Below are 17,834 nucleotides of genomic sequence, written 5' to 3'. Positions count from 1 at the left end.
CTTTAAAATAATTTTGGTAATTTTGTCCTCATCTGTAAAGTGAATCTAGTACGACAAGTTTACCGGCAGAAGCATTGTGGTTGGGTTTATGTAAAATATGCACGTTTTCAGAAACTACAAGATGCTGCACTTCAAATGAAGTGTGACAGGTTTACTGTTTTTCTGTTGTCATTTATTTTTTCCATACAGACAATGCGGTTAAATAAAAGGGTTGTGGATGACGGAACCGATCCTTACCTGTAATTCCAGTTTTAGACTAGTTGCCAATAACTTGGTGGATGTTAAGAAGTTAACACATGCACTTAGAGTGTGTTATCTAACACTGACTCTGCTGTCACCTCGCCAGAATACACATTGCGTTATTTTCTCCTGCATATGGTTGAATTATGTGAGAGAGGGAGCCAGTGAGTGAGTGAGACAGTAAATCTGTTTTCCTGAATCTCATCCCAGTGATTTTCTTTGTCTGTTTTAATTAACAGACAGCTGATAGGAATAAACTGAGAGCATCCTCTGGCAAACACAGTCCTGCATATGTGCATATGTTTGGCTGTTTGAGAGAATCACTTTAACCATTTGGTGGTTACAATCTGCTGCGTGCAGTTTACTGCCATTCCTGCTGCGTACACACCTGCAAATTACAATTCAACAGAAAATAAAGTTGATGCATCATTCATGAGGACGTCCCTTATAGCTCCTAATACAGCCTACTTCAAGGGAACATCTTAGAGCTAGCATACTAGTGAGTCATGAGTTAATGACTGATTCATAATATCCGTTAATCATTCACACTCTGCGCTTTCTTCATGACTCATTTCTGTTTAACTCTAATCCAAACACTGTAACCACTCATTCATTACTGATTATTTCAGCATTAATTGCTCTTTTTGTGTAACCGCAAGTAGTGATCCATCTGTCTGAATAGCATCTCCTGGCTCTTTGTTGTTGTGTAAATGTATTCGATAGCATTTGCACCAAATCTAAACGTCACATACCGGAGACTGATTAAGTGTTTGATTTGAAGGGTAACAGATGAGGGCCCATTGAGAACATGTAATCAATTGGAAACTCATCTGTGACAACTTTTAAATTCCTTTTCATTGATAAGGCATAAATATACTGGTTTAAAACATTCCAGGTCTTATTAAAGGCCATTACATATAGTAGCCACAAGCTAAACAATCACATTTTCAGACATAAAAGATGTAACTGACATTTTTGTCAACATAATGCTAACCATATACCCAGCCATAATGAGTCTTTGCTACCCTGGTCAGATGGTGGTCCCTCTCCTCTTTAGTCTGGCCCTGATGTCCATGTTTTCCAAAAAGAATTGAAAATTTCAATTTAGCTAACCTCAGAACAGTTTTCCACTTTGCATCCCAGAGAAGACGTTATTTCTGAATCATGTTCACATATGGCTTCTTTTTTGCATGATCAAGCTTTAACCTGCATTTGTTGACGGCAGTCAGTTGTGTTCTCACACAGTGGTTTCTGAGGTTGCTATCATTTCTATGAAAGAATAATGCCTGATTTTGAAAATATTGATTTTCAATTTTGTCCCTTGCGCATAGAGATTTATGCAAAATCTTGGAGTACTTTGATGAAATCGTGTACTATAGATGATTTTCAAAGTTCTAACATTTTTTTGTCAAAATTATTCCAAAGTTTGCAGGTTTTTTCTTTTGCAGACTGATGAAGCTCTCTCTATATTTACTTCGGAGAAACGCCTCTCTTTAAGAAGGCACTGACACTGACTTTTATTAGCAAACACTGGATGAACATTAAATTTGTGGCTCTGTAATGCAACTTCATGCAACTTTTGCCTGTCCTCTTGATAAGAGTCACGATTCCTTGGGCCTCTTGAGGGCTCATCTGTAATTTGACATGCATTGAAACAACTAGTACTCTCAATTTTTCCTGAAACAGTGGAGCAATATATCAATCTTTATGTCACCTGAACACAAACATTTGGGCATGTTATCCATTTGGTTCCTGAACAACTTTGATCGTGTTCTACAATAACCAGTACACATTATTAATACTCATTAACTCAGCAATTGGTACAATACATCGTTTACATTGTAGACTATGTACAAAAAGACAATATTGCCTCAAATAATCTGCGTATTTAAACCCTTCAGTCTGATGTTGTGCTCAATACCAGGATTATCTGAATGATTGGACAAGAGGAAGACTCCCCACAGGGTGCTAATGAAGACTCAAAATACATCTAGATTTAATATATTAAGATTATTGTTATGTGAAAATCCATGGAAATGGATTAAAACAGCATTGTTATGGCTTGGCAAACCATACACTAGTTGCTTCATATAGGGAAAATATTCTAGAAATCACATTTTTTCTTTTCTTTTTCTTTTTTCAAAATAACTCGTTGGAAGACTTTGACACTTTAAATATTCTTTTTAAAAAATCAAAAGACAGCAAAGTATGTGCAGCTTTTAACCCTCTGGAGGACACTTAAAGGTTTTGTAGGAGTTTCCCCAAACAGTAGACTAGGAGAGAGCATGTAACCATAGAAATTGCCATGTTGTCTGGGGAGGCCTTTGACACTTTAAATATGCTTTTGTTCTGGACATCTCAGTTTAGACTACTACCTCTGCACCGTTAAAGATGAGCTGTATTCTTCTTAGTGTCTGAAATTATTTTCTGTTTGATTCCATCTGTCATCCCCTCAGCTGAAAGGGGAAAACAACCACATGTGGTCCATCTGTTCACCTGAGAACAACAGCAGCATGCAGCATGTGCACTCTGAACCTGTCAGCAGCAACAACACATATCTAACAAGACATCAAGACCACCAACACAATTTTCATCATCTGTTCCATGTAAAAAATGATCACGAATATGCAGAGAAAACACAGTACAGCGCTACAGAGCGACAGAGCAGTTTGACAAGAAACTCAGCTGAGTGTAGATGTAACAAAAACAAAAACCCACACAAATCTGAAATTAAACACATTCATCAGATTTCGACTAGAATATAAAATATGATGCATATTTTATTAAATTTCCCTCTTTAAGTCCTCAAATCCTTCTATTGTGGCTGATAGAGGTCGGCATAAAAACATGACAGCAGCAGAGGAGGCTAATCTGACAGATGGGTACAATACATCCTCAAACACACACTCCCGCAGACACACAAACTTGTACTCCTATACATGTGAGGGCAATGACTTAGGCCCTGTTCAGATTGCAAGCTTACACTGTTTCTCTTATGTAACATATTTTAAAAAAAATAGATGCAGACCATATTTAATAGAGGTTTGAAAGATGATTCAAATATTTCTTTGCTTCACTTCCAAACAAAACACGCATCAAACATCAAATCCAGAGTGACAGAAGCTGAATCTTTGCCTGAACACTGCGTAGGAGAACAGAACAGGCGGTGGACGTATGACAAAATGTACTGCTGGCACTCACAGGGAGACTGTTCTATAGGCGAAGTTATAAGAAATTATAAGGATTTTGTGGCAACCTGCGTAGATAAGCTGCAAATAATAGCCTAGACAATCTGTCCCCAACATCTGATTGGAGTTATATCTGAAGGTTACAAAAAAGCTTTAAAATTCCTCAAAGCTTTTCACCTTCCCTGTCACTGTGGTGACTATAATGCAATACTAGGTCAGCATATCAGTTACCTTCATCATTTTCCTGCATTTAATGCAACATAATTTTTATTTATATGGGAACAGTTCACAACAGTTATCTCAAAACACTTTGTACTGTAAGATAAAGACCTGCAATATTAGAAAGTAGCTCAGCCACAACAGTACCAACAATCATGTTTTCCAGTGAATACATCAACCTGACTTTGATTACTGACTGCTGCTAAAACTCTGTGTGCGATTAAGTAGTTTTGATTGAAATGCCTTGAACGCACCTGGATAGATTGAAATGAAACGTTTTATGACGATGTGGAAAATAACTTTGGTGATCACCTGACTTTTTAAATAACACCATCTTTAAAACTTTGTTCATGCTGAGAAAAATACAATGGCCATACACTTGGTCCCCCACTTGGGGTTAACTTAGCAAGCATAGCAGCCTGGTGTGTAAAGTTCTGCTGACCTAGGTGTGACTGAGTCAAGCAAGCATGACATGTTTATACAACATAGCTCATTCACCCATTCACATCCATTCATACAGCCACTATTTCTATGTCGAAGCGCTCTCTATTTAACATTCACACACATTCATACATGAAAAAATTGAAGAGCAACTAGGGGCTAGTATCTTGCCTAAAGATATTTGCCATTTGGACAGAGCAGTCAGGAATCGAACCTTCTGATTAGTAGATGACCCTCTCTACACCTACTCCAAAGATAAAGATAAGATAAAGATCCTACAATAATACAGAGGAAACAATCAGATGACCCCCTATGAGCAAGCACTTGTCAACAGTGGAAAGGAAAAACTTCCTTTTAACAGGAAGAAAGCTGTACACATACATGTAGCGTTTCCTGTCATGCACTACACATCACACACATTCACTTTTCCTGAAATCTATCTGTCCACCCGTTGGCAGGCGATTGCTAGGCAACATGATGATTTAATAATATAAATTAAAAAAAATTTTGAGGGGCCTTATATGCTCCTGTCCTGTCCAAGTTTGGGCGGTCACTTCCTGATTGTGTAGACAGAGTTCATGGACAGGCATGCTAAAGTTTCATGGTGGTGTTTTATTGTGAGTTTTAGGTGGGGAACTTGACAAAAAGGACAAAGTGTTTATTTCCAGCATAATTCCAGAAATACTTTACTCTTTGTAATAATATGTACCTTCTCACACTCCGGTACAGTCTTGAAAGATAATTATTTTCTTTTAAAAAGGCAAATTATGCACTATGATTAGAATTAGACGTTTATTCTTTGCGCATAACAGGTCAATAACAGCTAAACCTTCCACTAAAAGTCTATTTTCCAATTAAACTCTTTGTGACTCAACCAGCTGATTATTGAAAGCTTCAGACAACTTTCTCTCTTCTTTTGTAAGTCTCTATGTATATTTGCATGCATTTGAGAGAGATAAATGGCTTCAGGATGAAATGGAGTGCAAAGCTGCAGACAAAACACTACTTTATCATTTTCCTTTCTTCTCACTTGCTCCTCTAAACTAACAAACCAGATGAAGAAAGATGCACAAAAAAAGACAAAAAAGTGAAAAAATGCCAAAACAAAAGAAAAAAAAACATCAGTACTACATTTTTTATGACATGTCCAATAATATTTATGACTTAATATACTGTACACATCACATATTACAGCTTAACATTGTTATTCATTCTGTTTCTTTGCTTCACACCAGCAGCAGCCTGAAGGCAGCGTTCATCAAGACTGAGCACAGAGAAATGTCGGTATGAGGCCATATCCTGAAGGAAATTAAACAGAAGCAAGCCGTTTCTCCATCAGGCAGAGGCACCACAATATTTATAGTGGAGCCTTTTATTTTCATCATCAAAATCACCCCATATTACATGAACAGTTCAGTTTGGACACACTTCATCCAAATTTTATGGTTTTGAGATATTCTAATACTTCTGCTGCCACTCCAATAAAGAGGACATCAATTTCAGGCATTTAATTACCTGTGAAATATTATTCATCCAGTGTACTGGAGGTAGATATAGATTCATGGATTACTTCAGGTCATGTTCACAAAAACGAATAAACACGTACTTTACATTAAATCTTAAGACTACAGCATATAATGATACTTCAGACAGTTACAGCTCAGCTCTCTTAGATGTATAAAGCTCAACAGCATCAAGAAGATCTTAATCAAAAATGAGAACTTCAAGGATTAGAAGCCTCCAATTTTTTTTTATTGTGATCATTGGAAGATAACAAGCTGTTCTCTGCTCCCCATTAAACTCATACTCAGCCTCACACTGTAAATACAGCAATGTTATTTCATTTAACTGTGTTACATTGTTTGGGTGTACTTATACTGAGTTGTTTAGACTATAGCTGTTCATGCTTGTTTGAATTCATCATTTCCATGTGGCATGTTTAAGTAAGGAACAGTTCTTAGCTGGTGCTGCACACAAAACCAGAAGGAGAAGCTGAGACTCCCAGGCTTCCCTCACCCCAGCCGCCTCTTCCACCTCATCCAGGGGAACACAGAGTCATTCCCAAACCAGCTGAGAGTTATAATCTCGTCAGTGAATCCTGGTCTGTCCTGGGGCCTCCTTCTGGTAAGACATGCCCAAAACACCTCAATCAGAGGCATCCGTGAGGTATCCTAGTCAGACGCCCAGACCACCTGAACTGCCTCCTTTCAATGTGGAGAAGAGGTGGCTTTACTCAGAGACCCTTCCAAATGACTGAACTCCTCACCCTAGAGAGCCCAGCCACCCTTTGAAGGAAACCTATATCTATAATCTTATTCTTTTGGTCACTACACAGAGCTTGTGACCATAGGTGAGGGCAGTAAAGTAGATTGTAGACTAAGTCACCAACTTCGCTTTTACCCTATGCTCTGTCATAAAAGATGCTCCAATCTCATGGTCCCTTCTTCAGTCATTCATAAACAAGACCCTGGAGGCTGGAGGTCCCCACCTGATGAAGCCAACCCCTGGCTAATCATAGTTAAGTTTTAATACTTTTATCATTTCAGGTTCATAAACTCAATCTGTTGAAGTTGAACTACTTTAATGTAGAGAAGAGCTCATTCACTGGATATACTATGTTAAGTTCATGTGACTTCATTTGCTGGAATACTACACAAAAAAAGTATAGCTGACGCCTCTTAAATTGGCCTTAAATTTTGACTGATAATGAGTTGTCCCTATTCCATAATGTGAAGGGGGTGTTAGAGTAATGCAAATACAAACGTCTCTTCCTCCTCAGAAGACTTAGAGACTTCTATCTGCCGCTGAGGGTGCTTAAGAACTTTTACTCCTGCACCATCAAGAGCATCCTGACGGGAAACATCTGCACCTGGTATGGGAACAGCACCAAACAAGACAGACGAGCTCTTCAAAGAGTGGTGTACTCGGCCAAACACATCATTCACTCTGAGCTTCCCGACTTGCAGTCTGTCTACACTAAGAGGTGCAAGACAAAAGCCAGGAAGATTATTAAGGATCTCTCCTATCCCAACAATGGACTCTTCTCACTGTTGAGGTCTGGGAAGCGCTTCTGCTCCCTTAAGGCCAAAACAGAGAGAATGAGGAGCTTCTTCCATCAGGTTATTCAGTCTCTGAACCAGGTGCAGGACTGTAGGACTGAACTCTCTCATACATCACAACACTGCACATGCACTCTAATAACAATAACAATAATGTACCTCAGTACTATGCCTCAGTAACTTGTTATTCCACTGTAAACTGCTACTTTCCACACTGTTTATTTGCACAATTTTTATAATTTCTTAAATTTGTTTATTTGCAGAAATTTATTTTAAATTTAACTTTTAATTCTTAGTTCAATTCTTTACTACTTAGGTTAAATTCTTAATTTATTTTGTACATCTTTTAGACCTTACTTCGATGTTCATTTTATATCTATTATGTAGCTTTATTCCATTTTTCTGTAAATATTTTACTGTAGTTTTATTGTTGGGCATTGCACAGCAACAAGAATTTCACTGCATGTTGTACTGTGCATGACTGTGTATGTGAGAAATAAAATTTGAATTTGAATTTGAATTTGATGAGGTTTGTGTCATTAGTGTTGTCAGCCCTAACCCTAGTGCACCAAGGAGGCTCCAGCAGTCTGAGCTTTATTAAACTGCTCTCTCAAGTGTTGGCCATCAGACAACAAAGAACATAAAACCTTTAACTGATATAAAAATGTTTGTTTTTTTGTTTTTTTTTTTCAAAAAAGTCTATTTTGGCTTTTTCCCAGAACATACAGTTTTGTTTATGGTGAGTTAGACCTCTGAAGGTTTAAGAGTCCAGGATCTGAAAGGCCAATAACAATGTAGAGCAAAAGATGTGTGTATATCTATAGTAAAGCTTTAGAGTTACTAAAAGGCCTTCAGTTGTAAGTAGCCAATAAAACAATCCATAGAGTTGATAATGGCTCCCCACATAGCAGACAGGTTTGGCCCAGATCTGGTGTCAAGCTGGCACTGCTGGCTGACTTCTGGCATGGTAAGTGGTATGTCATCCAGATATGGGCCAGGCCTGGCATAGATGGCACTGTTTATGTGATGGCATGCCACATCTGGCCCGATTGTGGTTTGGTGTATGTGGCGCAGGCTCATAGAAAACAGGTCTGGCTCAGATCTGGCATCAAGCTGGCACTTCTGACTGAATGGTGTCATAGCAGAGTAAATGTCAACCAGATGTGGGCCAGGTCTGGCAATGATATCACTGTTTATGTTCCTATTTTCCTATTTTAGTTAGAAGACCCAAATGCCATGTTGCAATACTATAGTGCTATGGTAGCCAACGTTTCAAATGCAGGTTGGACAGGTTTGTGACTTTACACTTTATCCAAAACCTAGTGACGGTTTACTTATGTTTACCACTGGGTGGCTGTAGCTCAGGAGGTAGAGCAGGTCACCTACTGATCGGACGGTTAGTGGTTCGATCCCTGGCTTCTCCAGTCTGCATGTCATGTATGAATGTAGTTAGAAAGCACTCAGTTTAGAGAAAGTGTGTGAATGTGACATGTTGTATAGAGCACTTTGAGTGATCTGTGAGAAAAGCACTATATAAGAATCAGTCCATTCACTGTCTGAACAGAGTTTCATCGTGTTACTTTTGCACTATTATGTTCCGGCACATGTTGTTATTACATGGCTTGATTAAGGTGCACATTAGGCTGACATCTGGGGCCAGAGCTGAAACTGTTCTGGGCCACCACAGGGCCAGGAGTGTGTCTGCAACTGGCCCGTGGCTGCACACAACTTACACATACCGCAAAGAATGATGGCCCTTTGTGTAGATGACCTCTGGCAAACCTGATGTGGGCCACCACAGGACCACCAGTGTGTCTGCAACTGGCCTTGTGCTGGCCCATGTGTGGGCCACCTCTGGCAAACCAGATCTGGGGCACCAAAGGGCTGTCATTGTGTGGGCCATGTGTAAGCACATTGTGTGGGACAGATCCGGGCCATACCAATTTTGGGTAGCAAAGTCTGGTATATATCCAGTGAGCTGAGAAAATTAACTGCATAACTTCCTCAGGTATTAATAAAGTATTCTGATCCTGACGATTGAATAACAATGTTTGATTATTGGTTTTCTTTCAGTAATGTTGGAGGATCTTTACAATGCATAACAGCCTCAAGATGACCACTGCTATAAACTGGTAACACAAAGTTACCCATAGTGTGATAGACTGGTGACCTGGTGCACACCACCTTTTGCCCTTCAGCAGCTGGGATAAGCTCCGGCGCCCACACCCCGCCACCCTGAATCACATAAGCATATTATTGATGGATAGATAGACAAAACATAAAACACTTGCATATATTTTTTCACTCTTCTATTTTGAAGAAACACCTCTGCAGTGTACACAAAACTCTGCAACACTGCACTGTACTTAATTTGTAGTTTTTGCTGTCATTATCTTACAGGTGAAATCTCATCAGTGTCTGCTAATTCTAATTCTTTAAGTTTACATCTAACTTTATATGGTTACCAGGATTAATATAAATGTCGAATATGTTCCTAGTTTAAACTGGAGATTTTGAAAAGAACACATCCTGGATGCTGAGTGTATAAAAAGCAAATGTTGTATGTTTGTGTAAAGCTCACTGGTAAATGAGAATAAGGCTGAATGTTTTGGGTATTTTTTACAGAGCTCTGTTCTCTTTCTGTCTTTGTTCATCTTTTCGTATCCTTTATTCTTCTTTAACGGATGTCGTTTCCATTCTTTCTCTCCATCACTTTGTTTCTGCGCCTCTTTGTTTCTCCGTCTCCTACGCGCTACTTTTTTTCTCTCTCTCTCCGTCTCATACTACGTCTGTCTTCGCTGTTTAAGCTTGTTCGCCTGGTCACACTCCCTCCCTCTTTCTCTTTTCTGACTAAAACCTTTAAATTTCCTTCTGCTTCATCGTGTTTGTCTGCTCGTCACGTATTTGATGTCATACTGTAAAAACAGGATCATCCTCTCTGCTTTTGTTGTTGCCCGGGGAAATTTGTAACACGCACACACAAACACAGAGCTCATTGGTGTAGCCGTTGAAGTCATTTTGACTTCTGTCACATTTGGCGTGTTCATAACCAGACCATTTGCATTTGTTTGAGGAAAGTGTATTTTTTAATTTTTACCTTGTGTTTCATGTCAATGTTCACTATTAAGTTTATTTCCCTTTTTCATGTCAGACTGATGCAGTTGAATATAAAAGACCACTAGTGATATCGCAGCAGCTCATGGGTTCGGGCTGAGCCACAGGGGTGTGTTCTAGTCTCAGCACGATAACATATCAACAAATTTAGCCTCTGTAGGTGGGTCACTTTCTCTGAAGGAACATTTTTATCTTATGAACATTATTTAAACCCTCATGCTGGTGTGCCGCCCTGCCTGCATGAGTGGTGAGAAATGTACAAGACCTCTGAGCTAAATCCTGAGCAGCTTTCAGAAATACACAGACACATAAACTACGACAAGTCTGATACCCACAAACAGCCCGTTTTTCTTTGCAAAGGCTGCAGAGTCCTTTGAAAGTCATAAGAAATTTTTTAACATGCACCTGGATGTTCATGAAGTCGTACGAAAAGATGGGAAATATTACATTTATATGTTAAACACATTTTTTCAGTAAATTGATTGATATAGTTTTTAGAGCTTTTAGTTCTTCTTTTCAGACTACAAGACATAAAATGTCCAAAATACACAAAAATTTCATTTTCTAAATACACTTTCATTTATTAATAAACAAATTTTACAAAATGCAAACAAAATATTAGTTATGATGACCAAATTAGATACATTTTTAAAATTAAAGCATAATCTGGAAATTTCTTGCTGACCAAGAAAGAAGCCCCTGCTCCAAAGTTGACACTTTCAGGCTCAACTTGAATGCCTACTTAGACAAGCCAAATGGCTGCAGTTTCAAGTTATGTTTGGAGGAGTAAAGGTGAGGCTTTTAAACCTATGAACACTGTACCAACTGCCAAGCATGGTGGTGGTAGCATCATGCTCAGGGCTGTTTTGCTACCAGTGCAGTACATTACACAAAATGGTTGAAATAATAAAGGAGAACTAGCTCCAAATTCTTCACCTTCATTTCATATCGGTAGCTAGATGATTGAAAGTTATACACAGTTCTGTGTCCAGCAGGACAATGATTAGAAACACATATGAAAACTGGTTTTGGAATGGATAAAGCAGGCAAACAGTTTCTGGAACTCGTGTTCCCAAAGCACGGACCTCAAACCTACTGAAAATTGTGTATTGTGTATTAATCTTTAAAGCTGTGTCTGTGGAAGGAAAACAGCCAGTTTAAGCAAGATCTCTATATAATTCCTGAGTCTAATTATCTGTAAGCCACTTTGCAACCCACCTTCACCCCAACTCTTTGTTTCATGCTGATGTCATGTCATGCCATTCTGACTTAATGTCTTATCTGTTATTGTTCCCTGCCTGAGGCTTTTCATGTAAGAACATAGAAGGTTGACAAGCTCCCTCAACAGATGGAAAGAGAAAAAAAATCATATTTTCTTCTCATCTCTTCACCATCAGTCCACCTACAGTGTTGTGTACTTAAATGAGCTATATGGTTGCAATCCTCATAAGCAACAAAACAAGACAAACCGAGTCTAATGAAGAATGAAGTTTTAAGAATTATTTGCACAATACATATCATTAATACCATAATAAATGAACAGCAGGTGGTGACAATTCTTAGATATACTCAGATCATTTGTTTTATTAGTATTTCAGTGTTATTTGTGTCCTTTCTTGCATATCAGACACACCTGGTCCTCAGCAGGTGTGGTGACATTTAATGTTGTTTTTCCAGAAGTAAACTACCAATTACTGACCAGTCTGCACTCATTTTAACTTCCAACAGCTGTGAGTGTCTTTTGCACATCAGATTTACATAATTCTGTGCTAACAGGTTAACCGGAGCCACCAGTTTGAATCTAGTAGTTCAATTTTATTTCACTAAGACAAACAATCCAGCATAGTCAGCTTCTGTCAGCCTGAATCTATGGCTTATGTGACAAGTAAACAAAATACCACATTATAGCAGAATGACACTAATGAACAGACATGTGACTAAGCTCACAGTGGATGAATTTAAATGAAAGAAAATTCTGTTCTGTGTCTGCCAACAGTTCAAGGAATGAATGAACTCCTGAAATTGTCACCACCTGCTGTTTTCTTTTTGGTTTTGGGGGATTTTTTTTTTGTTTTTTTTTTACATCAAACCCATGATTTTGTGTGCTTGTGCTCCATTTTCACATGAGGTTGCATTAATTACATCTTCAGAGGAACCTTATCCTTCTAAAACCAGAATTACATGATCCCAGCTATCACAATCTCTTCAGCAAATGCCTCCTGTCAGACTCAATAATACATACATTTTAAAAAGGATTTATATATTCTCTCTCTTATACTCTGTATCCAAATAATCTGCTCTCATCCATCATTTCTAGTTGATCTAAATTCACTTCAGTGAGATAAAAAGGTTTAAATTTATGAAAATAATCTTTTTTTTTCAAGGAGGAGGTATTAAACAGGTGGTGAGGACATCAAACATTTTTAGGAAACATCTTTAGGACAATAAGCAGGTGAAATTATGCATTTATCATAGATTATGTAGTCTAAAGAGTAGGAAAATGTGATTTATGGGGCTTACAGATGTATTGTTTCTGCACCATTTGTACAAAAATGTGTCCAGACAGAGTAAACATTTCTGAAAAGATTATTTTGTGCAAAAGATTATATTGTGTAACCAATACTCATAATCCTAGTTAGTAAGTATTTATGAACACTGTGTTAAGAAATCAGTTAAACTGATTCTTTCACAATCAATGATCTCCAATCATATGAAATTTTACAGTCTGAATAATACCTTTCTTAAATGACATTATAGTATATATTCTATAGTATATTCACAGTCCTTCGCAGTATGAATGGTAGTATAATGTCTGAGCCATCAGGTATGTTGCCTACCTGGTGACAAATCTCGTGGACTACCACCATGGTGAGTTCCATCTGATAGGATGAGGATGACACGTCTGCGTCCAACAGGATCTTCTGCTCCACGAAGACGCTCAGGCCCCAGTTCTCCATGGCGGCGTAGGGGTGTTTGGGCACAGCCAACAAGTCTGTAAACCAATCACGACAACAACAACACATTACGGCTTTTCAACACATGCTGAATGTTTTCCTGCATTAATAAACTCTCAGCGAGATTCCACCACTTAAATAACAGGAGGCGATTGCTGTGACAGAATGACTGCTGGCATCAGCGCGGATCCCATTTCGGGTTAAAATTAAACTCATGAGTCATTTTAACTATGTGCCAAAGGAGCCTTTTATCCACACAACATAGATATATGGATTTTTCAAGATATAACTCTACATATATCTGTATGAGAGAGAAGCAGTCTGAGAGAGAGATCAGCTGAGATGTAACAAAAAGGAGTGAATGTAGAGAAATGTCCTTTGGGTGGGGAAACTTGGGTTGTTTTTCAGAAAAGGCATTTCTCTCCAGTGAATGAGTGACGAGTTCAGGTCTTAATTTAAATTTAAAATCACAAACTTCTGGCATTTCAGCTGCAGCGACCTTCGTCAGAGGATCACTTGCAGACAACAGGAGACATTATTATTTCCTCTGAGAACAAAAGTTAAGGACAAAATAATACCTCAGTCATAAAGAGGAGCAGAAATGAGCAAAGAATTGCATGAAATTTACCAAAAGTATTCTCTTCATGAATTAAACAGTATTTCTTTGAGACACACAAGTAAAAAAAAAAAAAAGGCACTACTGTGATTAAGACTTGCTTCCATTTTGAAGCCTCTCCAAACCAGTTCATATCCAATTCTTTACCCGCCATTCCTAAACCCTGAGAAAATCAAATACCTGGGTGTCATCTAACGTGCTGCCTCTTTGGCCTTGATAGTGGGTACTCATTTTAACCCTTGTGACTTGAAACTCATAGAGACCGGTCTTGAAATTTTTAGGGCAAATTTTCTACCTTAAAGTCACAATACAAAAGTTGATCTTTTAACAATTTAGGCTTCGGTCTCAGAAGCCTAGATACTCAGTTAGGGTTAGGATGACTCCCTGGCGACTACTGGTTGCTAGTGAAATATCTATATTTCTCCATAAACTGGTGAGTTAGTTGTCCATTGTGAAGAACATCATTAAACAGAAGTGGTGTCTTATGGAACAAGCTATCAGCCACAATGCAGACTCTAGATGCCTTCCCTTCCCCTGAGTCACACGTCACCTCAGGTTAGGTCACATGTGGGTAGGGCAAGATTTCATATTGGTTTCACTCTTAACCCACAGTGATAGTAATGACCCATACCTTTTTTCATACTGTGGGCCACTATTGATTATAGTACCATATGATCAATGGTGAGCCAACAACCTTCAAAACCATCTCCAAAGGGGATAACCCCCACTAGGGGTTAAATTCTTTCAACTTTTTCTCTGTAGAACCGAGGAAGCTTCTTGAACGGGACCCAAAACATCTTCACAAATCTAAAGATGTCCAGTTTTTTTCTAAACTCTGAGACAACCACCAGAATGGAAAATGGACACATTCACCTTCAAAGTACAATTTGCGTCTTTGGAAACGTGTTGATTTCAATGTAAGATGCAACTTTTACTTTGATGGCAAGCAGTCTCTATTTCTCCTTTGATGATGATTTTTCACTTCCCACAGTTTTGTGAAAACTGTCTGGTGTGTCTTTGCAGTGTTTCCGTATTTTAGATAAAATAAGGAAAAGTATAATAGAGCCACTGTAATGGCACGTACTGTGGAAGAAAAGGCGGGGATAATATTTGCAATATGAAAATAAAACAGTCCAAACAAAAAGCAACAATCTGGCAAAAACAGAGAAACAGGACTGTAAAAACACAGAAAGAATTAAACTGAAGACAAGTGACACTAATAAGGGTGAAGAGCACAATCATAATCGCGGGAAGACAAAAAGCAGGAAGTAAAAACCAAAAAGTGCTCAAAGAAACAAGAAAACGGAGGTAAATGCAGACAAATTCCTCACTTTGTCTACTCTAAGTGGAGAAGAGGAGGATATTAGAAGAGAGATTAGAGGAGGCAACAAACATCTAACAAAATGAAGAATTCATACTGCAGAGCTGTGAAAGCGATGTCGATTAAACATGATGTGTGACACAGATGCATCATCTGTCTGTTCTGTGTTACAGCCTTTTGCTCTACTTTGTTTTCTCTGTCAAATGAACCTAACACTGTTCATGACAAGTTATATATTTACTTTAAATTAATGCTGTGTCAAGAATATATAGCTATGATGAGTATTAAATCCCATATTCATCACATCAACAAACAGCGACAGGTAGATAGTTTGACTGATCATCTTTTAACCAATACAAATTATGAAGACACATTGTTTACAGAGTCTTACTTCTTTCATGGTTCTTAAGGCTTTTTCCTTATATTTATTTGTGGACCTTCTGTTGCCTTGCTCGTCCCTCCTCCTGATTGAGTATAGGAACTGAGCATGCAGCAGTCAAAAACTGCAGTTACTCGAATGCCCACTAGAGGCCACCTCCAAAAGAGTCGATCTCCATAGACTTCCACGTTAAAATGTTCAAATTTAGAGCAGTAAACACTTGGTTCAAGTTGTGTGTGTGCTTTCTGTTTTTAATTTATATTTTTTAATGCAACCCAGGTTTATAATTATGATCATGGATGCTTTCATCAGCACCTGTAGTAAGAACCTGTCACTGAACTGGACCTCTTAACATCTGACTTCTGGGTATTGGTTTAAATTTTTGCACTGCTTTGAGGTATCTATGTTACTATGGTACTATGGTGCGTTACTAATGTTGATAGACCTCAGAGTATTCAAACGAAAGTTAATAACTGATCAAATAAATGTCCTGGGGAGTTTCAAGATAGTTTCCAACAGGAAACTAGAAGGACTCTGACATTTACAGTTCACCAAGACTTTTCCTTCTCATCCACATAGGGTCATTTCTGTCTCAAAAAACAAAACAAAAAAAGCTTCTAAAACACAAATTCTGAAGCTACAAAATGCAGAATCCAGAATGCAATGAGTGACATCACAGCATCTACATCCATCTTTCATATACAGAATATGTAACTATTCCCAGGAATTCTGAGGACAGATTAGATTTTTTTTATTTAATTAAAACAATAAAAGATATTTTAATGAAATAAAAGGCTAAATGAATGTTTCCCCGCATTAAAAGCTTCAGGGAGCACCTTCTGCCTCACTTTGCACCTTTTTGATGTAGTTCCATCACATGGACAGAAGTCACACTGTCAACAACACTTGAGCAAAACAGGACATCAGTGCTCTTCGGCAGCTGTCACTCATCACATGATCTGAGGGTTATTGCTGGTGCGCTCACTAGGAGGTAGCAGCACATGCACAGAGGCAAATGTTTGCACACACTCATGTGAAACCTGTTGTCGGAGCAGTTTCAGAGCTAGAAACACTCCTGCTGGGAGCTCTCACACATCCACACGTTCCCACTGATATCTATCTGCTGGGTTTGTTGTGGAGTGTCTGAGTGCCTTCCTCTGTAATCACAGCCCAAAGGACAAGGAACTCAACTTTGGTGGACTGCTTTAAGTGAAGCCAGATTACAGGTGTTTAAGTGTAATCTTATATTATGGTACCCGCAGTGACTTTGTGATATTTGATAAACTCTACAATCTGCAGCACATATTGTAAACAGCTTAAAGGATTACTTTATAAAGGGTTCTTTACCGAGTGGCCCAAATGCAATGTTGATTTAATCGCTGCTGCTCTCAGAGAGGTGTTACTGAGGCATGTGCAAACATTACTGAGGATGCTTTAATGTCTCCCATGACCTCTTCTGTGCAATCTCCAACACCCTGATGTTGTTTTGAAGTGCTCATGCTAAAGATAAGCAAAGTGTTTTCAACCTGTACATGGATGAAGATGTTTCTAATCAAGTACAAGCACCTGGTTATAAATGTCAGAGACCTGAGGTATGAATACAGATTAGCAATGATGATATTTGGATAGCCCTTGGGCACATTCACAAACCGACTCTTAGTGGGTTACTAACGCTGCGTGGGTGTTGCAAAACACGGAAGCTGTCTGTAGATAGTGCTCGGTATCAGCCCGGGGTGTAAAGTTAAGAGATATTTGAGGAAACACGCATAACAGAAGTTAACAGAAAAATAAAGAGGATTTAACGGGAGGCTGTTTGATGATATAATGCAAGTACTGCTTTCTCTTTGATGGATAGATTTATGTGGGAGAAATGGCCGGTGAAAACTTGTCTTAATTCCATTAAAATGAATCCTTTAAAACACTGATCTGAGGATTTTTTTCCCTCTAAAGTAAATCCTAACATCTGCATATTTTCTGTGCTCCTTATCTTTGTTTTATGTATTATCCTACACTCACTCTGGGGAAAACAATGGTTGGAGATCACGACGAGGCCAAATATGTTGCAACCATGTACAACAAACAAAGACATTTCTCCACATAGTTAAAAAAAATTCTTAACCATGCATTTCAAAATAAAATAAATATTTTATGAGCTTAATTACCTTTTTTAAAACCAAGAATTAAAAAAGAATGATGTTAGCTTTACTCCTGCAAAAGCAAATAAGAGGCTCCACTGTTCTGTCTGAACAGCCATGAGGCTAATGGGAAGTCATCACTGAAGATTTCAGGTTGGGGAAAAACAA

At 38.4% G+C, this 17,834-nt stretch overlaps 1 protein-coding gene across 1 annotated transcript in view; it reads right to left on the bottom strand.

The window, feature by feature from the left end:
• Positions 1-17,834, bottom strand: part of LOC134646561 (thyrotropin-releasing hormone-degrading ectoenzyme-like) — a 233,778-nt gene that overhangs the window by 93,216 nt on the left and 122,728 nt on the right. The window contains exon 5 of the mRNA XM_063500358.1: positions 13,099-13,253. Coding sequence (XP_063356428.1) covers positions 13,099-13,253 — 155 coding nt within the window. The remainder of the gene's footprint in view (positions 1-13,098; positions 13,254-17,834) is intronic.

Source organism: Pelmatolapia mariae, linkage group LG17 (genome assembly GCF_036321145.2).
Source record: "Pelmatolapia mariae isolate MD_Pm_ZW linkage group LG17, Pm_UMD_F_2, whole genome shotgun sequence".
Taxonomy (NCBI): domain Eukaryota; kingdom Metazoa; phylum Chordata; class Actinopteri; order Cichliformes; family Cichlidae; genus Pelmatolapia; species Pelmatolapia mariae.
The sequence above is the reverse complement of the archived record's forward strand: the minus strand, read 5'-3'. Positions and strand labels throughout refer to the sequence as shown.